Source organism: Gymnogyps californianus, chromosome 19 (genome assembly GCF_018139145.2).
Source record: "Gymnogyps californianus isolate 813 chromosome 19, ASM1813914v2, whole genome shotgun sequence".
In the NCBI taxonomy this organism is placed as follows: Eukaryota; Metazoa; Chordata; class Aves; order Accipitriformes; family Cathartidae; genus Gymnogyps; species Gymnogyps californianus.
In genome coordinates, this window is record NC_059489.1 from 1,085,355 (window position 1) to 1,109,467 (window position 24,113).

The 24,113-nt window shown below is 45.5% G+C and overlaps 1 protein-coding gene across 3 annotated transcripts in view; it reads left to right on the forward strand.

The window, feature by feature from the left end:
* RPTOR (regulatory associated protein of MTOR complex 1) overlaps positions 1-24,113 on the forward strand; it is a 162,010-nt gene that overhangs the window by 117,333 nt on the left and 20,564 nt on the right. For all 3 annotated transcript variants that reach the window (XM_050908318.1, XM_050908319.1, XM_050908320.1), the window contains 7 exons: positions 5,550-5,653; positions 6,672-6,855; positions 8,717-8,827; positions 17,446-17,551; positions 19,925-20,039; positions 21,125-21,249; positions 22,532-22,636. In XM_050908318.1, the coding sequence (XP_050764275.1) occupies positions 5,550-5,653; positions 6,672-6,855; positions 8,717-8,827; positions 17,446-17,551; positions 19,925-20,039; positions 21,125-21,249; positions 22,532-22,636 (850 nt within the window). The remainder of the gene's footprint in view (positions 1-5,549; positions 5,654-6,671; positions 6,856-8,716; positions 8,828-17,445; positions 17,552-19,924; positions 20,040-21,124; positions 21,250-22,531; positions 22,637-24,113) is intronic.

The window sequence follows — 24,113 nt, forward strand, 5'->3', positions numbered from 1 at the left end:
TAGGCGAAGTGTAGGCAGACTGAACTGAATAGGTCCATCGGAGGGCTCTGCCTAGTTCAGTCTGGATCTATTGCAGAAGGAGCTTTTAATGTTTCAAGATGATAAACACTCATATGAACTCTTGATCAGGTAAAATAAATAAATGGGGGAGGGCCTGGGATTGTTTTAGGACATAAATTAGGTACAGAGCTTAGACAGTAGGTCTTGTTTAGAAGTCTACTTATCTAGATCAGTCCCTGGGAGAAACCTTAAATATACTTCATTAAATTATCCGTTTGCAAACTGATTTAGATTATGCAAGTGGGACTGGCCTGCAGACTGAAGCCACAACGGCTCTCCAATCCAGGTGAACTAGTACATGTGAGTCAGCATGCAGACACCCCTGCCACTACTCACCTCTTCAACCCAGGCCTAATCCGCCTAAACCACCATCCTCATCGCATTTCATCCTCCAAGGGTGACAAGATGTCCCTGGAGGCTGCCATCACTGCTGATCCAGAATTGCCAGCTTGGGGAGCTGTAGAAGCACCCTCACCTTCCACCTGAAACGAAGCACCAGGCCACCCCAGAACATCTTCTCACCAACTGCCTTCCTCCTTCTGCCCCAGTCGGTGGTGTCAGAAAGCTGTCTGAGCACAGTCCTTCCCACGTGCTTTCTAGTTGCTCTAGCATCAAGACCATGAGCCATTGCAATGCAAGATGACGTCTCTTACTGATGATTTCCAGTGAATAATCCTAAATCTTCAGACTTAGGCTTCTAAGCTAAAGTTGCAGTAAGAGATGCCAGCATTGTGCACTACCATTTTAATGCCTTAGAGATTTCTTGCTTTTAAATCTGATTTTCTATTGAGAAAATAGTTACTTGTTTGAACTCTTTTATTTGTTTTAACTATACATGTCAGTGAGGGGTAAAGTCTGGGTTTTGGGAAAGAGAATTATTTTGACAGTGGGGGCAACGAGGTCAGCCCTTCCCTGATGATATGGGTGTACGACAAATTACTGTCAGGCTGGAGATGCCAAACTGAGGTGAATAAGAAAAGGAAAAGGTGGAAGATTTCCCTCTCTCTGCTCTAGATGCATGAAACTATTTCAGTTTTGTATTTTGGAGGGCTCTTTGCAAAACGAAATGTTACCTCTACTATGGGATTAAAAGGGATATAAAGAGGAGCCAGATCTGCTTTTCCTGTCTTAAAATTTTTTTCAGGATTTACTCCCTTGCTAGTGGAAAGAGATGTTGTATCAATATTAATAGAGATGCTGCTGTGCCCTGCAGATGTCTTCACTAGCACTGCTATGGGTCTGCTTAGCCAGCAGGAATTTTGATCATTATGTTGTGATATCTGTAGTGAATGTTATGACTGGTTTGGTAAATTCCGTGTTGATTCTGACAAGTTTGGACCTAAATGTCTTGGTACTGAATGGAGTCCAAAAGCTCAAGTGGATGAGTATCATGCATCTCATGCTCTGCTTCTCAGACAGCTGCTCTGTCCCTGGCTTTCTAAGGCAATGGCTTTTCAAATGGTTTTGCAAAACAATAAGAGAAGCATTCCCATTTACAAAGATTTTTATCTGGGGATGCTTCAGTGAACAAAACTTATTTGTTCTACTTTGCCTTAGCCATAAGATCCATAAGGAAATTATTTAAATATGCAATTTGTCCAGCAGTTTGGGCAGCTGCGTATATAGTGGGCTAACTGCTGTGCACTTTATGATACTGCGGGCTTTGCTTTTGCCAGTACCACCTGGCTTAGGTGGCTTCTAAAAAGGCTTTTTTTATTTAAAAAAAACCCAAAAAACCAAAAAACCCAAAATCTATTAACAGCCCACCAAAATGGAAGTTAAGGCTTCAGATCCTGGGTTATGATCTGGCCTTTATTCATTTCATTATGGACAAAGCTCCCACTGTGAGCAGTGCTGCCAGGATTTACAGCCTGAACTCTGTGTCTCTGCTGGTGTGAGCTCAGATAGATTGTAGGAGTTGTCTGATGTGTAATGCAAATTACTAAAAATTAAATTTTTGCTAACTGTATCCTGAGATCTTTCCTTGGTGCTAATGGAGCTTTGTTGGACGTAAAAGGGAGCAGCCTGGATGCTGCCCATGGGCCCTTTGGTCCTCCCGAGTATATGCAAACAATGCATTTTCCATTTTGTTGTTTGAATTTTATCATTGAATAAAAACAAAAGTTGATTTTCTTGCTTAAACAAAAATACTGCTTCAGGTGAAGTAAAGCACTTGACTATTCTAGGGCTTTAACCCTTTTGTTCTAATTAATACAAAATTCAGGGAACGAGAGGCTTCATTTTGGAACTTGGACAGCTGAAGTTTTCTTATATTAACACAACTGAACAAAACACTGCGATCTGTACGACGCAGCCTGCTACTGGTGGGCTTCTTAGCTGAAAGACCTGAACAAATTAGCCATGGGCTTATACGTCTGGATGGTATCGGTGAACTGCATCTTCATTTTTGGTGAACTAACTATTTAGCCTCAAAATGTTGCCAAGTTCTGTGCTTTAAGTCTTTATGATTTTTAAACATATTCTGTACCAGGCAGGTGTTAGTCATGTAAGTCGGTTGCCCTGATGGGTGATCAGACAACACATGGAGAGCAGTGTGGTTGGAGAGCTTAGAAGAAGTAAATATCGCTACGCCTTTTAATCCCCTGCAGTAAAACACGGGGCCAGTACTGTGGGGTTTGTGACTGTGCAAAAGTTCAGATTATGAGTCTGCATTTGCAAAATAGTTATTTGCAAGGCACGGTGTGAATTTAAAGCAGAATTTTTGTTTTCAAATGAGACCAGTCCTATTTAATGGAGCCATGAATATAGATCTTTATCTACAGGAGAACTCCAGTGGTCTTTAAATAGGGTGATGTCTTTCTGAGCAGCCGGTGAGTAGGTTGCACAGACGTGCATGCTTCCTGGATATGAAATATGCCATTTTATTTCATGGGCTGATTAGACATTGCTAGTTCTCACACAGATTGCGGCTGTGTTGTGATTTATATTTATGATGCAGATTGGAATGGTACAACTCTCATTCCCAGCCTGATCTTTTAAAAAATCCAAAATGTGCTTTTTGCTTGTATCAAAACAAACAAAAAGGACCCAGTAATCAATGTTGGCCTTTTAAGACTTTTTGAAATCACAATTAATTAAGGAAAGTTTGCTTCCTCCCAGGTTGCTTCATCCAGCTGTTTTTAATGGAAGGCTTGAGGCTGAATTATCCCAGGAGTTATTCCTCCACGACATCACTCCTTGGTACAGGCTTTTCTGTGTATGAGCAAGTAATTCTGACAGTGTGCTCTTTTTTTTTTTTTTTTTTTTAACCTGGACTCAATTTGCAAAATTATGAATTACCATCTCCCCACCTGAAAAGAGGTGATTTGACTGGCAGAGGAGCAAATCCCCAGGAAATGGGGAGCTGCTGCCTCCAGCAACATACACTGTCATATCACTGAACTGCGGTCCTCACACTGCTCGCTGCCTTCAGAAAAGAAATTGCTTTTTTTATTTTTCGCAGGAAGAGGAAGGCTGTCTGCCACACTCATCTCTCTGTGTACCCCTTCAGCAAATTATGGTTAGCTGACCTTGTCCCTCTGCTCTGAAACAAGGTGACCTGACCCGTTTCAGGTGACAGAGACCTGACTGCGAGAATCTTAAAACTCAGCCTTCTGTGACTAATTAAAATTAGTTATGAATAATAATATGTCACTAGTTGCTAAATTGTTTCTACTTTCTTTCCATTCTCATGGTGTGATTGTCTGCCCCAGCCCCGTGTAGTAACGTCTGCTCACCGGAGACCCCGCTGCATTCCTGAGTGATGGAGAGATGAGTGGCCTTTAGGACCACTCCCACTCCCATATGAAAAGGAGGAAAATAACACATAAAATGAGCGTGTCTCGTACAAGGAGGCTAGCTCAGGGGGCAGCCAGGCTAACCAGAGGTCATGGCACTTGCCTTCCCAGCTGCGGCAATGTGGTGCTTGCTGCGGTGTAGGTGTGCTGTATGGTGACGGTCATCACTGCTCCGACCCTTTGGAGCCAAACAAATGATGGTCAGGAGGGCTTGAACCCTGTCAAAGCGAGGGAGGTGAAAACCTCTCTGGGTCGTTTGAGGAGGGGAGAAGTGGAGGTCATCTCAGAAGGCCTTTTGGCTCCTGCAAGGAGAGGGCAAGGTGTCTCCCAAGCACGAGTGCCTCAGATTTTTCTCTGCAGCAGACATGTGTGGGCTTTGAGTGCGAAAACAGATGCTGTTGTTCACAATGGTTGTTGATTCTGCCTTGTAAAGGCATTAACTTATAAAAGGCTCGTTAGCTGTCTGGGCTCCAGAAGACCATGCACACAGCTCTTGGTTTTTGAGTGCTCTGTGTTTCAGTAGCTGCTGGTCGTACCTTGCTTAGCTTGGTTTCAGCTGGATACAAGCCCTAGTGTCATCACCTGAGAACCCCGCTCAGCTCTTGTGCTGCGAGATGTGGATTTTCTTAGTGTTCGAAGAGATGATGAAAGTCATCTTGCCTGTGGGATAGCCATATGTGTCCCTCCAGGTTTTTTATGCCAGTCTGGGGCTTCCTTTAAAAGTGATTTCAATCTGTGAGAAATTTCAAACATTTCACAGAAGGCGGGGTGATGTGGAAGAGGAGGAAGGGAGTCCGTAAGCAATGGAAGACTTCTCCCTTTCTAAAGGGGAGGCTTCTTTGCACCGTGTGAGCAGCGTGCTCAGCCTGGAGGAGTGCGAGATGGTGATGTAGCTGCCTGTGCGCTCCTCGCTGCCTTTCCCCTGGCTTGTGTTTGAGGCCTTCCCCAGGAGAAAGGACAATAATGTCTCAGGCTCTTTCAGAAACAGGTCTCTTCTAGCTGGTGGCCAAGTGCCAGGGTACCATTTTGCAGGAGGACTGGCTGTGTTTTGTAGAGTTCGGAGCAACCCAACTGTGTAAATCCTCTGCCTTCCCCGTAAGAGTGGATGTGGTGCTGGCTGGAAGGGGCGTCCTCTAACGAACTCCAGAAAAGCTCGGCTCTTGTTAGGGGAGATGGAGCAGCAACAGGAGGCAGTTTCAGGCAGCTGCCAGATTTATGAGGAGAGTTCTGACTTAAACATGAAATCAGGGTCAGAATGCGTGCTTGAATTATGGTCGTGGTAAGAATTGCAGTCCTCTGTTGTGAGGTGGGAGGGAAAGCCTGGTTGCTGAAGGGGAACCCCCAGGCTGTCTGCCTGCCCGGTGGCAGCTTGTTTCGAAGTGCTGGTGCAGGTTGTAGGCTGCGACTGATTTAGGGAAAAGGCTTAGGTGTTAGTCAAAGCCATTTCCCTGTAAGTAACAGCAGGGTACTTTCTGGTAAGTGTTTTCTGACTAAGAAAGTAGTAAAATCATCTTATGTGTTGGGAACTGTACAGGGGCCTTTTTTCATATACATTTTTAAACACCCCACACACACTGATAGAGAGCTTAACTTCAGTTAACCCCAGGTGTGCAATTGTATTAGATAATAAACAACTGCGGTTGGTGTTCTGCAGTCTTGGCTGTTCAGGACTCTGCTGTGTTTTTTCTCTAGGCAACAGTAAATGCTCGCCCCCAGCGCATCCTCGACACCTCCTCGCTGACTCAGTCTGCCCCTGCCAGCCCCACCAACAAGGGCATGCACATCCACCAAGTGGGGTAAGCGCCAGCGTTGCTTTCCAGCACTTTCGCCGTAGCGGGTTTCGGTGCTCCCTGCCAGTCACCGCTCAAGCGGCCGTCCCAGTTAACTGCACCAGAGAGAGTGAACGTGCCGAGGTCTCGGTAGCTTCTTGGTTTAGCACTGGTAAGGTGTTCAGAAACAAAAACTCTGGGAAAAGGTAGGGAGTTTCTTCCTGTTTTTAAGACAAAGAGTAACAAGCCACACGAATTATCTAAAGGTGAATTGAAAGGAAGAGCTAACTGTTGCTGATTTTACTGATGCACTCTGGCCTGACCTGTGTGGTATCTAAGTTTCCCATTGAAGTCTGATCTGTATTTTCTGCGCTTTCAGCTGGTAAAAGCCAGGGTTATCTGGTGATCAACAAGTGATGCCTAAATTGCAGGGAAACTGAGATAATGGTATGGGCAAAGCTAGGATTTGAAAATTTGATTATTTCCCAAAACCTGCTCTCCAAGAGAATACACCACGCTTTAGATCTAGCGGTCCCGTAATCAGTGTGCGCCAGTAAGATTGGCAGTTGGAACGGAGAGCCCAGAACTGCACAGTGATTTTTTTTCTTTTTTTTAATGTTTTCTGATAGCATAACGTAGCTGTGCAATAAGATAAATCTCAGTTTACAAGTAAATTGAAATGCTTTTCTGTGGGCTGACAGGATTTGCAGTCTCCCCATTGAAATACAGTGGCTAGTCAGTGTGCCTTAAGTCAGACATCGTGACCTGTGGGCGTGTGACTGTTGGACCTGCAGGTTCTCACAATGTTAGTTTTCTTATCCTCAACCTGGAGTTGGCGCAGTCAAGGTTCACTCTTGTTTTGGGGTTTGTATGTCTTTTGGAGGGGATCGGGGGATTGCGTTCTTTTATTTTGTTTTTGTAGAGGAGGCACAGCAGTGAAGTATAAGTCTTATAAGATAGAAACAAAGTAAAAGTAACGTAATTCACATGCAAGAGTCTCATGTCCAGTGACACCTAAATTCTTTCCCTCTTTTTTGATCTTTAGAGGGTCACCTCCAACCACTAGTACAAGCAGCTCCAGCCTGACAAATGATGTGACAAAACAGCCAGTCAGTCGGGACATCACGTCTGTAAGACCTGCCAATGTCGGCAACATGGGGGTTCAGTATACTCCCCACTCCCACCAGTTCCCCAGGACAAGAAAAATGTTTGACAAAGGGCCAGAACAGGTAAAAAGACTTTCCTTTCAGATCTGACTGCTTCCCCGCTCCACTGGCTTTTGTTACACATTCTGTTCTTTGTGTTTTATTTCTACATATCTCTTGTTTGCTTCTAGCTGCTGTTAACTCCAGATTGGCTTCCTCTAGCCTGTAAAATAAAAATTGATTAATTTTTTTTCTTCAGGATAAATTTTGTTTTACAGCTTTAGATAGGGCATTATTCACTTCTGCTACTAAGATGTGTTTAATCAGAGTTGATTGCTTATTCTTTCATAAACATTTGTCTGCCTGAGTGATAACGCAGAGTCAGATCTGTGACCCTCAGATACTTTTTCTCCAACCTCAGCAGAGCAGGGACCGAGGAGGAAAAGGGGAGATTCCTCTTCCTTCAACATACAAACTGGCATTCCTCTCAAGAGACTGATAGGTGCTTCTGCACCGGAATATTCACCTTCTTTCCAGCAGCCCGTACCCACTCCGTGCTTGGCAGCCCCTCTTCACAAGGCGGGGGACGTGAGCCCAGTCTGCTACTGGGAAGACCAAAGCTCATTACAGGCCACCCTGCTGGCAGAGAGCTGATCAGTTACGAGCTGTGAGGACCTCTGGGAGGAACGGCAGTGCCTCCTCTTTTCAGCATGCAAGCAAGCCAAGGAGGGTTTTGCATACATTTTAGCATTCGAAAGACAGTCATCAGGTACTGGGCATTTTTCCATTTGCAGAAGCATGAAGGGCTGATGTGGTGCCAAGTAGAGCAATCAGTCAGATTTTAGTACGCACAAAGGATTCTGAATGTCACCTTCAGATGACTTCACATGAGTCACGTCAGATGAATATGGTTGAGTCCAAGCACACTTGGACATGCTTGTGGCCATCACTTGAAGACAGAGACTATTACTTACCAGTGGTAAGCGTTCTTCAGGATTCAGCTATCTGGCAATAGTTTTGTGTCTACCTCTCCCTCTACTTCAGCACATTTCCAGGATTTTCCTGGTGCTGGCTCTGTGGATGAGGGGAAACTGAAAAGTCAGCAGGTGTGCTCTGCTGCCTGTGCAGTGCACAAAGCGTGATGGAGGGAGGATGCTGACTCTCCTTTCCTCCCTCCCAGTGCTGTAAAAGGGAAGGATTCCCCCATCTGAAGCGGTGGGGTGTGTGCATCGCAGTCCGCAGGACAAGTGGACAGCACAGCTTTCAGGTGTTCTGACTACTGAGAAGGAACTGCTCTTCACTTAAATTGGCATTTCTGCCTTGCTTTAATGAGTGATCTCACAGAAGCTTCCGGAGATGGAGCGTCAATTCTTCTGTGTGATTACAAGAAAAAAATAGCGAAGCCTTAGCAGGAACACCTTCACTTCTCGTGAGGATGGCAGCACTAGCCTGGATCGTATTTCTGAAAAAATGGCTGAAACCTGAGTGAATGGAGTGGTCTTTCCGTTTTCTTTTTGGATGTCTTGTGCTTCGTAACAGATATTCAATCCATATATGCCCTTGACGTGAAGCTGTGTGTGGCTGTGCTTTATCCTGAATCAGCTTCACTGCTCCACTGTTTCTCATGCCAGATGCTTGGGAGCCTGTGAGAAAACTCATCCTGGGGCTTCATTTTCATTACACACTGATGCTTCAGCCCTGATTCATATGGTAGCCTGATTATGTCTTGTGCTGTGCAGATGAGGGAATTTGCACATTTCCAAAGAGTTAATGTAATGACAGTGATCTTAAAGCTAGATGTAAAAGATTTCATATCCTTGGCAATGTGTTTGAGCTTTTTTCTGCCCGGTGATGTGTTGAAGGCAATCTGGGTATTACTGTCTATGCTTCTTGCCCATGTGAATGGGAGGGACGTGGGTTAACATCCTGTTCTCTTTCTGGACAGACTACTGATGATGCCGATGATACCGTTGGACACAAAAGTTTCATTTCGGCCACAGTGCAGACGGGGTTTTGTGACTGGAGTGCGAAGTATTTTGCTCAGCCAGTCATGAAGGTAATACTCTGTTATCTCTGTGCATGCTTTCTGAATCGCGGCACTGCAGCTCTTAAAGGGCTGGTGTCCTGAGTGTAGGCTAGTGGCTTTCCCTGTTCTTTTTGCTTTCCTTTTCCTTCAATCTGGGGAGGGAAAGGAATGGACTTACTTGCATCATGCTGCTCTAGGGAGCTGTGTGGCCACTGTGGTTGTAAAGTAAGAGGGAAGAAGTCATCAGAGGGAGCGGAAGAGTTAGTGGCAGATGGGACAGTGGTGTATTACTAGGGAAAGAGCCCGGAACAAAAGCCCTGCACCCCATGGAGCACTTTTAAGAAAGAATGTCAAAATGAGGAGAGGTTCTGTAGTTGGTCCAGATCCACCTGTTTTGGACAGTTGCAGGTTGCATTGCGGAGTTGTTTCGTTTTAAATGTTGTGCTTGTCTATATATTGAAAATTGCGTTATAGTAAAAATTAAGTGATTTTTTTATATAAATAATTGGAGTAAGGAAGGTCCTTTGTTCCAGGAAGGACTGTGAGACACTGGAGAAGGAGAGATGCTGTTTTCTTTCTGACATTCTTGCTGAATTTTCTGGCTGTGGTGATGCTAAAACAAGCAGAGAAATGGTGGAGACTGCTGCCCTGGGTGAAGACCACGTAATCCCAGTGGCAGCAGAACATACCCTTCGCTTGAAGTTAGGCTTGACTCTGTACTCGAGTGTGACTTCAGAGCTGTGCTCTGCTTACGGGCACCTTGTATAGACGCCTTTAACTTAAAAAGGAGAAAGTGGTAGTGACTGGACATCCACATGACTGCCTAGAGGAAACTTTGGAAGCATCATTGTTGTTTTTAAAGTTAAAAAAAAAAAAGTTCTATTATGGCAAAGAATGAGGGTGGTAATGACAAATCTCCACTGGGATCTTTTTAGCAGTGAGTGTGTCTGGTAACTAAGTTGGCTTTATGTGAAGTGAGAGTTACACTGAACCCTTGTTCTAGGAAAAAAATAAAACAGAGTTCTTGAGATGGGCAAAGATGGTCAGTGACTGGAAAGAGAAACTGTTGAATTCCCAGAATCTTTTAGCCAAAGATCAGGTTTCAATTTTAAGTATGAAATTAAAACAAGCAGTAAATCTCTCCTTATTATAAGCAAACACGATAAGGCAAGCCTCCAGGTGCCTTGGGAGTCAAGCAACACAAACTGTAACAGAACTTTGAGCTTAATTTCTTGGAGGTATTGCAATTTCTGTGAATACTAATGGACAGTCTATATGAATGCTATTATCTGAGCAACTCCACAACGGATGTTTGTATCCAACCACTGATATTAAAACCTTAATAATAAAGAAATTGTACATTTTATGTGTTATCTCATCCAAGAATTGCCACTGAGCCATCCGTCACCACTCCTTCCACTCTTCAGGCATGTTAAATTGTTTGGTGATGAGGTGAGGTAATTGCCCTCAAGTTTAAGGATATCAGAAAAGTAGTTACATGGCAGCCAGTCTCTGTGTAGCTTTGATTTCTTTAGAGAATCACCAGGAGAAAAGACTAGATGGTAAAGTGATTGCCTGACACTTCCTCAGCTGCTAGTGAAATTACCTTTCTTGTGATACCATTAGCAGAATAATTCATTAGGACATACATCTGGCCTGTGGGACTTGGTTGCTTGGTCAAGCTTTAAACCAGGATTTTCTCTCATCAAGATGAGTTTTGGTGTCTTGATTCAGGTCCAGAAGAGAGTACAAGAGGAGGAGGAGGAGGATGTTGTTCAATCTCTTAGTTCTTATTAAAAACATTTGTCTACTTTTTAAGGAAAGCTCTTCCCAGTGAAGAGGGGTGTCTTTATTAATAAAATAAATCATGGTAGACAGCCAGTCAAAGGCAGGTTCAGCGGGTAGATGGGGAGCTGTGTGTGTGTATGAGTTTACTACTTCATGTGCATAAAATAGAGGAAGGTACTTTAGGGGAGGAAATAAAAAATGTGGAGCATTCCTGTACTAATTTACAGAAGCCAGGGAGGGGAAGTCTTGGAAATTGAGGGCTTCCCTGCACCCCAGTGAGTCCCAGAGTGTTCAGTGTCTCACCATGAGAGTTAGGGTGCTGCAGACTGCACCCCTGTGCATACCACGTGTGCAGTGGTCTGTCTCTTCAGCTTTTACTAGCGTAGCAGGAGTAGTAGCATGTATGACAGCGATGGTTCTTTTAATAGTTTCCTAAGTGTTTTCATTTAGAAATACTCACTGACTGGGGTTAAGTTTTCTGAGCACAGACTGTCCTCAACAGCAATGTTTTAGGTAAAGTTTGAGCAAAACAAAGTCTGTGTTTTCTAATAAAACAAGGAAGAGAATTGATTTCCACATTACTCCTGTAAAGCAGCTTTAAAAGGCCAAGTAGAGGGTTTCTGCAGGAAAACTTGTGTGTTATCCTGTCCTAACAGGGAGTTCTATGTAACTTCGTAATTAGTGGGTGCTGTGTGTGCAAGGGACAGGAAGAAGCCCCTCAGTGAGAACTTTCTTTGGCGTTTCTTGATTGCTGCTTGTGTCATCAGGCAGGACTGGCCATCCAGTAACTCGGGTGTTGGCTGAGTTTCTGTGGAGTGCTCCTTTCCTAGAATCGCTGTTTCTGCAGGAACAAGGAACAAACAGCCCTGGCTGGTGGCTGCTGTCTTTTGGGAACTTCAGCCTCATGAAAAAGGCAAAGAGTAAAATCTACCGAGTACTGATGGAAAAAGATGACATTGATGTTTAATTCCAACACTTCATTTGGAGATGCTGCCTGCCATCATAAACAGGGAAAGACAAGACAACTATTCCTGTAATGAATAAACATAAAATGACTGTGAGTGCATCTTAGTCATATTTAATTTATGAATTTAGTTTTGCTTCATAGACCTTGCTCTGAGAATGCTTTCACTGGAAAGATTGAGGGATTAATTTCCAGTGTAAATCACTGGCTCAGTTTCAAACCATCATACCGAAGTTGATTTATTGATTATCTAATCAAATAAATGGAGAAGGAAAATACTGCATTGTGAATTCTCAGTGTGCCGGGAAAAACAGATGCCTACCCTAGCTCTGATCTCTACAAAAGTCTTTCCCCTTCCTGAAAACTCTTGCGGCAAAAGGCTGTTCTGCTAACCACAGGCGGTCTTGGACTGAGAGGCACAGGAAAGCCTTGTTGCCAGCTGTCAGGAAGCCCTGAGTCAAGGAGAGCGGGAGCCAGCATCTGTTATTTCCAGGACTGGCAGAACATGCAGGCAGGAGCTGGTACGGATCCTGGAAGGTGAGAATTACATAAGAAATCCTTCCTGATAAATCCCTGCCTTAACTTCAGCACTGTGTCTTGGCCGTTGTTCAAAGCGCTGGTAGAGAAGTGAGCCTTCCGTGCAATTGCTGCAGTAACGTTAACCAGGGAAAAACTGTATTTACTACTGGAGCCATCTGCTGAATCTTCCCTGATCCCCTCCAAACGCTGACTTCCATGTCGAGAGGGAGAGACAAAGTGTTAAAGAAGAAAAACTTCGTTGGCTTTCAAATGACACTGCTTGGTGGGAGGTTTCAGAATCGTAATTGGTTTCTGTCTGAGTGGAAGCTCAGAGATGTTAGGAATCGGTGGCATGTCATGATCCTCATCGTGTAGCACTGTTTGTGACTCCCACATACCTCTGGGAGCTCTGCTTGGAGGAGAGCTGAGCGACAGCCAAAATCGGGCTCTTGTTTACTAAAATGACTTTCTGGTGCTTAAATGGGAGCTGGCTGGGAGGGAGACAAAGACATGAATGATGAGCCTAAATAGTTAGTTCTTTTGAATAATAATTTCTGGTTTTCCAGCCAGCAGCAGCTGGGCTAGAGGTCACGGCTCTCTGCTACACACACGTCCTGACCTACTCCCGTGCTTGTTTGTCACCAGAAGCTCCCTCGTGACGTGTTCTGTGGGGTTCATATTTTCATAGATTATTGCTCCCTCCTGACAAGATCATCCATACAGCTCTGTCCTGCAGGCGGATGGGCATGGGAGGAAAGGACTGCATTTTGCCTGCAGGCTCTGACTCTTTCTGCTCACGGCAGTGATGGTCTAAGGGCTCGGCTGGTCAAGCCTTGCCTGTTTAGCAAAAGTACGCTAATTGCCTGTGTCACGCTTAACTGAACTAGTGTAGAGTGTCTCTGCTAGGTTGCAGTTATTTGCAACACTTTTTAAGGATAAGCTGAGTTCAACAGAGTTTATTTCATTAAGGGTATTGTACGTTTACTCTCTGATAACACTTTAGAAGGACCCACAGGGATTTTTCTGCTTTATTCTCGCCGTTTTTCTTCTCTCAAAGCTCTGTGGCCCTCCCGCAGTATCACAGAATCGTGCCAGGTTTCTTTCTATGCAGGCTCAGGCCCCGTTACTTTCTCTCTTTAACTTGCCTGGTCACCAAATTCCGACCAGCATCAATCGGCTTAATGATAACACTGGGACTGGTGAGACCCAGCGTCTGGATCAGAAGTGGAGCCACCTAGAGTAAGTATCTAGTGCGCAGCGAGGATATTTTGGGCATTTTCAGCTGTGATCCCAGCTGGACCTGGGGGAAGCTATTGGACACACACAGATACTGGCGGAAGCATCTTTGCAGGAACCTCCCTTACCAATTCCAAGGTGATGACATCCCCCATCTGCAGAGCCTTTGGCACGGAGAATATGGTTCTTTGAGTCAACTGTACCAAAGCCAAGACATATGCCCTTAGTGTTCTCCTACTGCAAGGAGCTGGATTGCATCGTAAAGTGATACATGGATATAACCCCTTCACAACATAGCGATCCTCTGGGCCAGCATCTGGGACTCCCCTTTGTTCACATCTTCAGAGGGCGAAGAGGAAGACAAAGCTGGCAAGCAGGTGACTGTGGAGGCAGAGGCCGCCCTAGAGCATAGCTGAATTGCAGGTGCTGCGGGAAGATGCCCAGGCACCAAAACTGGAACAGGCCAGGTGAACACATCATCCATTCTTTGCTGTTCTGGGGGAGGAAGGGCTTTTGCTGGGGATGGTGTCCGGCTTTCAGGTTTGTCACATTCAAGCAGCACACCAGCAGTGCAGATGCAAACAGGGGAACAGAAACAAAATGCCACTGATTAGATAGGATTCCATGCAGGAAAATCTAGGCAGGGCCCTTCTCTCCCCTCATCAGTTGGTGCCTCACTCGTGCGTTGGATCTCAGTAACGTGCTAGGGATCTGAGGTAGTCAAATAATCTCTCCCTCATGTTTTCCTGATACGTCTGCTGAGTCAGCTTTGGCTACTGCGCTGCCCCGGAGTTCAGGGTGTCTGCAGGAGCTGTGTGCGGTAGCAGAGGCAGGGTATGTTTGGTTTCTATGAAGAATCACTTCTGCTGACCTGGCATAGCACAGATCACCGTTATTGACCCAGCACAAGCATTGTCTCCAGAATGGTCAAAGCAATCAGAGATCACATCTAACAAGAGATAGAAGGATTTTGTCATTGTCAGTTCTGCCTGGACAGCAGAGAGGAAAGCCTTAAGTAGTGGGCTGTAAAGATGCCTTTACTCTCCACCTAAGGAAATTATAACAACCATTTTAATTCCTTTTTTAAGGACCTGCAGATGAGTGCAGGACTCAAGGATGCAGCAGAATGCTACAGTTGAAAGGACAGTAAACGTGCTCCAGAGACTGTGCAAAAAGAAGACGAGGTTTCAGTGAGGAGAAGGGACGTGCAGTGTGTGTGTGAATACTCCTGGGACGGAGCTGGGCCCTGCCTGCAGGCAGCCTAGAAAGCAGGAGGTGCAGGAACCAACACAAGTGGATAGAGACAAGCACCTGCATCCTTCTGCACCTCGGGAAAGCGTACTGCAGCAGCCCGCTCTCCGTGAACACACGCTCCCATCAGAGGGCTTGGCCTGCACGCTGCAGCTTCTCGGGGATGCCCACTGATGGGTCAGTGGTACCATGCAAGAAGCGCATTGTTGCACACAGTTTTAAAAGGATCTGTATGTGCGTTTTCAAAAATAAATGCTTTGGCGTTGCTGGGGAGGAGGAGTTGTACTCTTTTTACAATAAAATCTTGCGCTCTTGCTGCATTCGTCGTGCAGGTGTTCACTTGCATTTCTGAAAGGATCTCAGGTGTGTGTGGGCTTGGGGTTGTCAGTGGTTGGACCTTTGATGGTTGGACATTTGGCGGTTTGTTGTCTCCAAAGCAATCAATATACACAGTTTCAACTTAACAAGCAGTATTGGAGATTTCTCACAAGCCAGCCTGCCAGAACTTCCCCAGAGATTTGTCATCCCATCGGTGACGAGCTGTAGGTGGTGCTGGCCATACTTCTGTCTTGGTTTCTTGCTCAGTCCCTTTTGCAGTCTGCTCCTCCGCTTGCAGGTGGCATGCAGGACACACCAGGCAAGTGGGTTTTTGAACGGAAAGACCACTTCTGCCACCAAAACCCATTCGCGGCTGTTCAGCAGTGGCCGAGGCAGAAGCTGTTGTGGCGAGCTTGGGAGGACGGGCAGTCACTGAGGAGCATGGATGGAGGGGTGTTTGTCTCGATGAGCTTGGTGTGACTATCCTGGCCTGCGTATGTCCCTGTTTGCATCGCTGTTCCTATTGATGGGGAGCCTGCACGCTGTCTCCCTCTCATGGGAGTATTTCATCCTACAGTCACTTGCACTGAGTGTACCTCCAGCCGTGTCTGAGGCTCGTCTTGCCATATGCGGTCTACTGATGCTGTAGCGTCTAGGGACCTTACCCGGAGAGATCTCGTTATAGGAGGAATCTTTATTACTGATATCAGATGATAAAAACAACTGCCTGCTCAGCCTCCTTGGAGGAGTTAAGTTACTTTTCCTCAGACCTGAAAAGCCCAGCAACTCCTTTAATCTGATATTCTTTATCTGCTAGAATGAAGAGTGCTTTGCTCAACTGCATAGCTGCGTATTTCTTAGCCCTAAACTGTGAAAGCCGCTGAGTGCCTGTAGGAGAATTTACCATTCTGCTCGTTCCCTTCTCTTCCCCTGGCCTTTTAGGTCTTTCTTTAATTCATTCCCAGAGAAGCTGGATTTTCATTAAGGTGTAGGTGCAATCTCTCCGCTCTCAAATCTCCTTTGATGTATTTTATCTTAGGTTTGTTTATTGCTTTACATTATTGGTCATTTGTCATCGCCTTTCTAATAGATGTTGTATTCTTGAAAATTGAAATAGTAGTGCTTTTTTTTTTTTTTTTTTTTTGCCAGGAGGAAAGGTGGAGGGTGGGTTTCTTATTTTTTATTTATTTTAAAGAAGCAGAAATTCAGCTCAGTAATAGTTGTTTTCCAAAGTATAGTGCATTTTGAAGACAGCGTGTGTAATAGTGACAGACGATTTAAGTACTTTCTTATTCAGGGAAAAAAAGTGTGTGTTTGTGGGGAATGGGGAAGGAGTGAGAGGACTTTGTCTTTCATGTTTCCCTTCTCCAAGAGTTACTCCTTTTGGAACAGCCATCATCAAAAGAAGCTAGATTAGAGTCCTGTAGCTCAGCCCCTTAATTGATCCAAGGATGTTTCTGGAGCAGTGGTGTTACGAGTCTTGGGTAATTTTTTAAGCATTAAATAAAAGACACATCGTATGTAACTCCTGCAGTGGTTTTGGGGATGAGATCATATGAGTTTATTCCTTTTGATCCTGTGCTTTGACTAAGGGTAGGAATACCTGTGATCTCTGCCAGTCGTTAGGAGCAGCACCTTGACTTCTCAAGTCCCTGGCAGGAGCTGCTGGTAGCGCTGGTGCAGAATCCCCAGCTGGCCTTCTGGCTGGAGGACAGATTTTGCAGGAAAGCCATGGAGTATACCAAAGCCTGGAGCTATGGGGTGTGAATAAATATAATAAAATAGATCAGAGTGGCTGTATACAGCTCCAGGGCCTCTCTCCAGTTTCAGATGGAAGTTTGTGTGTAATCAAACCAAGATGACATGGGGGCATCATTTTCTTGCAGCCAATTCTGGTATGGGAAACTGAAACAGTTGCCATTACTAGTAAATGTGATGCTGGTAACTTGAGCGTCTTGGGGATTTGAAAATAAAGTAATGCCTTTTTTGGCCTGCAGTCATCTATTAACAATGAAAGAAAGATTTTAATGTGTTCTGAGCTTTCTGTCTGTATCAAAGCTGTGTTCTCTCTTTAATCTCAGGATTGCTACGTGACGCTTTTCAGCTGTAAAGCGTTAAGCACAGTAATCTGTATTGCACTGAAATCGGACTTGCATTGTTTAGGGAGGAAAGGAGTTACAGTGACTGTGTGTACAGCAGAAAGAGGTTCCTTACCAACCCGTCACGTGTGTTACAGCGACGGGTGATTAGAATGTGCATGGCTCTTCAGAAACTCCGTGTCATTCACTTTGGAGAAATGCCTACAACTTAAAGACAAAACAAAATATACGACAGCAAAAGGAGAGGGAAAGAGATTACAGATGATGGGGAAGATTTAGATCAGAAAGATGCTCAAGTATTTAATAACATAAGGTCCCATGAGCTCCTCCGCTTACTGCCTGAAGCTGGAGACCATAAAGAATTTATGGCTTAGCCTGACATGCGTGTGTATGAGTGTGTGTAACGAAGGTAATTCGTGGAGTTTTGATGGTTACTGTTGTTTTGTGTTGTGAATATGTTGATATACTGAAAGATCCCAGAAGAGCATGACTTGGAGAGCCAGATTCGCAAGGAGAGAGAGTGGCGGTTTCTGCGCAATGCTCGTGTCAGGAAGCAAGCCCAGAAGATCATCCAGAAGGGTGAGTGATTTCCCTCTGGCCCACGCCGCAGGCAGCTTCCTCGAGCTCCGAGCACTGCGCTTAGTCAGGACGCTGAACTGTAAAACCCCAGTTAATGATGACCCCGTGCTGAGCCTCAAATTGGAAAGGTGCCTGTGCTCTCCCACGTGCAGGCGAGGCGATGCTGCTGTAGGGTGTTTCGCTAATGGTCACGCACCTTTCCATTCTCAGCTGCTGCTTTTGTTCGCCAGATCAGGGGAGTGACCACTTTAGACATCAAATGTCTGCCTTCCCCTTTGAAAACTTAACTACAGCACCGCGTTAGAAAATGATGTGGTTGGTCGCAAGTGGAACGCTCAGCCGGAGCGTAGCACCAGGCTGGCTAACCTGTCGAGTCCAGCACGGGAGTGGAGGAGCCTAAGAGTAATGACTTCTTTGAAGGAGGAGAGAGCTTGCTATGAAAGCAGGTTTCCTTGCTTATAAGAATTGACAGAGCATCCGCTTTTCAATGCAAGTGTTGGCTCCCGGGCCCTCTCGGCTGACGGGCGGCAGCTGAGCTCTGCAGCCGCGTACCCGATCACAGCCGGCACCTCCGCGAGAGCCAGAGCAGTCGGCATGAAATCAATAATTCAGAGGCCCTTAACAGAAGCTATTGATTTACCATTTGGGCTTTTCCTCCCTGTCCTGTAAAGTTCAGATGGATACTGTAGGTTATGTTTTTAAAGGGATAGAAGGCAGAATATTGTAGGATAAACTTCAGAGCTGCAGTCTGGCTAAGAAGGCTCAGGCAGTGTTTGACGTGTGTCAGACACCGGTTGGATGGCCGGTCGTGGCAAACCAGCCCTGCCGAGCGGCTGGATGTGTCCTCCGCATGCTCAGAAGACGTCTCAGCAATGTCTTTCACGTTCCCCACTCTGCTGAACTCTGTAAATGATTGCTTACTCCTTATATCCCATTATATTTTTAACACTTGTATGTATGGCTTTATGTGTACTGCTTACACGTTTCCCTCTAACGTGCCTCAGGTTCACGTTTCATTCGTGTGTACTCTCCAGAAAGCTGATACTGCTGGTTTTTTATGACTCTCTATGCCCCTACGAGGCGGCGGTTGGGCTAGAATTCTTTTAGCACAGGAATTTATTCGAATATAGTGGAGCCCAGTGAAGTTTCCTCAGGAGTTTGCATACTTGAATTATTCCTGCTTGTGTGCCTTGAACAGCAGAGGCTGGGGAGTGGCATTTATGGGAGCTCTTCTCATGGCATCCTCCTGGCAGCATTCCCGGGGGCAGAGCCGTACGGGTGGGTGGTATTCCTCTCCTGGGATGCTCGCTGAGGCACGCGGAGTTGGAAATAATAATTTGCTGAATGAAGAACTGCCCAAGGCTCAGCCTCCTGCGTGCACCTCGTGGTCTGGAGGTTTGCTGGGCTCGAGTCAGTACAAAGGGTAGCTTAATGTCGTGAAACTGCAGAATATCATAAACCAGAGTAATATAGAAATGAAACTGGAGCCCAGGAGATGGCTTGGGAGATCTTTTTGAATACAAAGAAGGGGATTTTTCATGCTTGCCTGAAGAAGTTAAATCTTTTTCTAGGCAGTGTTCATATTTGGTTGCTTGACCTGAGCGACTAAAATGCCAGTATTCATTAAAAAAAAATGAAAATGTGAAATATTAAAAAGAATTAAAATAGACTTACAATCTTTTAATGAAAATTAGATTAAATGGATGCATTCTAAAGCAAACTAGAACTGAGTAAATGTCTCCTGGGCTTACGGTTTTGTGTGATGAATTCATACTGTGCCAAAAAATTGCAGTGTCAGGGGTACAAAAACTGTTTGTGAATGGCAAACTGTTCTAAAGAAAAGATGAGAAAGGTCTTTAGCCATCATTTTAATGTCTCCATGGAAAATATATTTTTCATTTGCAAATTAACCTAAAATTTAAAAGAACTGAAATGGAAGCTTAAATAAATAATCCACAAGCTAAAATGAAATACTGTATTTTAAGTTGAAAAAAAGTTTTGATTTTTTTTATTTTGAAAAACTAATGTTTATTTTTCTTGGTATTTCTCTGGGCTTGGCTGTGCTTGCTTGCTGTGTTCTCTTCAGTTACCAAAGTAAGGGACCCCCTGATTTGTCACTGCGATTTTTAATTTGTACCTTAAGACATGAGTCAATCAGCATGGAGGAGTTGGGGCTGTCAGATAACTGGGATCCGGGAAGGTTCTTGAAGGAGGAAAGTGTTGGGGGGGGGGTCTGTTGGTGAGAACTGGGGGGGAGGAGGAGGAGGAGAGTGGTGACACGTGGCACTGGGAAGCTGGGGGGGGTCCGAGCCTCGTCCCTCGGGCGCGATGTTCCCAGGCACTGAGCCATGGCTGCCTCCTGTCCCCCCGCAGGTATTTCCCGGCTGGATGATCAGATCTTCCTCAACAGGAACCCGGGCGTCCCCTCCGTGGTGAAGTTCCACCCGTTCACGCCCTGCATCGCGGTAGCCGACAAAGACAGCATCTGGTAAGAGTTTCCCCGCGTCTCTAAAGCGCCCGCTGCCCTGTCGCCGCGCAGCACGTGCGGACGGGTTCAGAGCGGCACGTCAAGGAGTGCGTATGGATTATCACGGGGTAGCACTGCGATGTTGTTCCTTTTCTTTTCCCTGCTCCCCTCTGTGGCCATCCTTCCCTCTCTCAGGGAAGGGAGACGGGGCAGAGTCCTCCTGCAGTTCAGTGCCATGGTTGTAGGCATCTGTCCTGGTTTCGGCCGGGACAGAGTTAATTTTCTTCTTAGGAGCTGCTACAGTGCTGTGTTTTGGATTTAGAGTGAGAATGATGTTGATAACACTCCGATGTTTTAGTTGTTGCTAAGTAGCACTTATCTTCAGCCAAGGACTTTCCAGTTTCCCGTGCTCTGCCAGTAAGCAGGTGTGCAAGAAGCTGGGAGGCAGCAAAGCCGGGGCAGCTGACTTGAACTAGCCAAAGGGGTATTCCATACCATGGAACGTCATGCCCAGTGTATAAACAGGGGGGAGTTGGCCGGGAGGGGCGGATCGCGGCTCGGGAACTAACTGGGCATCGGTCAACGAGTGGTGAGCAATTGCATTGTGCACCACTTGCTTTGTATAGTTTAATTCTTTTAGTATTGCTATTGTCATATTATTATTATTATCATTATCATTGTTTTTCATTCCTTTCTGTCCTATTAAACTGTCTTTATCTCAACTCACGAGTTTTTTTTCCTGATTCTCTCCCCCATCCCAGGGGTGGGGGGGCAGTGAGCGAGCGGCTGTGTGGTGCTTAGCTGCCGGCTGGGGTTAAACCACGACAGCATCGCACCGAGTCCTTTTCTACAGGAGGTGCTCGGTTAGAGGGCTGCAAGTGAATCCTGACAGATTTGTAATAGTTACTTACAACTGGGCTTTTATCCTATTTCTTTCGCAGAAGGTTGACATGCGTTATTAATAAAATGATGCTGAATACCAAAGGAGAAAAACAAATTGAATTGGTATCCGATGTGTATAATTTTTAGTTTCGCTGTAATGAGTAGATCTCTCTACAGCTTGCACAGAGAACCAAGAACTGACTTCATATTTTTTCCTCCCCCAGTTTTTGGGACTGGGAGAAAGGGGAAAAGCTGGACTATTTCCACAATGGGAACCCTCGATACACCAGGATCACAGCAATGGAGTACCTGAACGGACAGGACTGCTCCTTGCTGCTGACTGCCACAGGTAAATAACACATTTTCCCACATGTGAGGGCAGGACTGGGGGGCCTTTACAGAATTCAAGTCCATGTGAGCTGTTCTGGACCCCTTGCTCTCCCCTCTGCGAATCCGGCCGAAGCTGACCCTTCCCTCCCCTGTGGCTTGCCTGCCTGGTCTCAGCTGAGGAGGCATTTGCAGGATCAAACCTGAAAGTTGTTTCTGGCAGTACTGAAATCTCTTAGCTGCTTAAGTAGGTGCTGCAAAGATTTTCAAATGACTAACAAGTTAAACACTTGCCAAAACCATTTCCAGTCACAATTTGTTACATCATTCTGAGTCTTTACCCATCATTGCGAGTTCATGGTAACCTCCTCCTATACAGTACCTCGGGCAACGTGATTTTAGTTGGTTAAAAGCTGCTGTCCAGAGCTGAGAAGGAGATCATTCTGCAACCAAAGTATAAGAAATGAAATTCTGTTACTTGTGCTGTTTTAAGTCTAGAGCAGGCAGGGCTTATTTTAAGCACTAAACTTCTCAAATAGTTGTGAGTTTCTCTCTAGTCCGTATATCTCGCCCAGGGGAAGTAGTTCTCTAGAATGCCCTGTTGCATCATGTAAGGTAGCATGAAGAGCTCTTTCCCATTCATTGGTCTGTAAAGCTGTGAGTAAGATCTGCTTCTCTCCCAAGGAACCATTCGAAACCTGTCAGTCTAAGTGTTTTCAATAGCTTTTCAAACTTCATGCTGAAATGTACAGGTTGGGTATAATTAAGAGAGGTGGAAGAGGCGCTGAGAGGGCCTTCAGGACATTTTCCTTTCAATTTATTGATTCTTAGCACAAAAGTTTCACAGATGGGGAACAAATTGAAAAAATATACGATGTTCTTGAAAGATTTGCTGCTGATGGGCTGGCCTTTGATTCAGCTTCTTCTGTGGGGTTGTATTTTGTATTTGGTAGGGTGCTTTTGTGGCTCTCGGCACCAATAGCAAGGAGGACAGAGATGAATCCTAGAGAAAATGAATGGGTCAAAGAAATGGAGCAACATCTAATGTCAGGTGTTATTCGAGGGAAGGAGAAAAGCTCGCCCAGAACAGTTCCCAGTAGAACAATGCTTTAGGTTTCATGGATGTAAGATTAGAGAGGAAGAACAACTCTAATAAGAAGGATTAAGTTCAAGTGACACTCTCAGTTTTGGAGTTGGTGTGACTACAGTTCCACTTCTCTTCTTCCTTTGTTGTGCACGAGTAATCACGAGAGTTGCATCAGCAGTGACATTGCACTGAGTTCTCTTTTTCTGTGCTCCCCAAGATGACGGTGCCATCAGAGTGTGGAAGAACTTTGCAGACCTGGAAAAGAACCCAGAGATGGTAACTGCCTGGCAGGGGCTGTCAGACATGCTGCCAACTACACGAGGTGGGTTCCCACTAAGGTTTGTTAGCGGGGTGGGTAAAAATAATTTGTGATGGTAGGGTTTTTTCTAGGGATGGGGAGAGTAGAATGGGTTTCTCAACTTCAGCCATCAGTAACATCCTTGTTCAACAGTCTCTGCCTTCTGGAATGGCCTTTTGCCAGGCCTTGGTGAGGAATTACTTTTCCTGTTCTCACAAAACAAACCAACAAAACCGAAAGCCCAACGCAGCAACCTCACGCACACGCTGAAGAACAACCAGAGCAGCCTCTTGCTGGGGAGCAGAAGGGTACGAAGTCCTTGTCCGTTACAAGCTTCACAGCAGCTGGCTTGCCCAAGCGTTCCTCTTAACTGTGTTCCTAAGGAGAGAACTGTAGAACAACGGTGGAACTAGGCACTGCCCTGCTCCGTGCTTGTCGTGGCAGGAGGTTATTCTTCCCCTTTGGGTGGGATAGGAGCTCACGTATCGCCTCTTTCCTTCTGATGGGCTGCTCAGCCTTTGCACAGCTTTGCATGTTGCACCTGTGACCTCCTTTAGCCTCAGCTCAAATTTTGGCACTTATTTTTCACTGTTTATTGTGGGTCAGGAGGTGGCAAGAGAATATGCGATCTAAATCTGACACCTGCAGAAGGACAGCACAGTTAGACATTGACCTGCTTTGAATGTTAGAAAAGTTGGATAGAAAAAGGTGTAAAAAGGAGCACTGGCATCCAGCCGTACACAGGATGAAGCCAGAAGACCAGTTTGAGTAACCCTGAAGTCTGTTTTAGGACGTGAAAGGAGGTGGATGTTTTGTCCTTCCGAGACCTGGTAATATGCTAATGCTCTAATGGTGATTCTCTGTCACCTGAATATTTTTAATCAAGGGTACAAGTTTTTCTAAATGTGCGGTAGTTCAATCAGCACTTGTGGGATTGATGCAGGAATTGCTGGGTGAGGCTCCCTGGCTTGTGCTATGCAGGAGGTCAGATGAGATGACCATCATAATTCATCCTGACCTTAAAATCTGACAGTTCTCATTTCTGAGCTTATGTGGTTCATCACAGGAGCCTGGCACAGCTCTTTTAGCTATTCATTGGATTTTACTAGTGCTGCCTTGTTGAGCTCGTATCTGTTATGTTTTCCTTAACACCTCATGGTTCGTCTCTGGTGTTACAGGAAAGAGGAACGGTATTTGAGGTAACTTTAGGCTCTGCGCCTCGCTGCGGTATGTGCACAAAACTGATTATGAGCTGCTGGAAGTTGGCAGCCTACTGTGAAAATTGCCACGGTCAAAACCTGCTCTTTCAGAGATGTCAATAAAAGCAGGAGGAAAACAGTGGTAATGCACGGAGTGGTGAAGGGCCTGGATCTCCTTTGGCGGAGAGGAAAGCGTCCAGTAGTCATCTCAGGTTGCCCTTTGGAGTGTCATTCGGTTGGCCTGTATTTCTTTCTTGTCAACACCAGCTTTCCCGAAGGATGCTGGTTAATGTTCACCATCC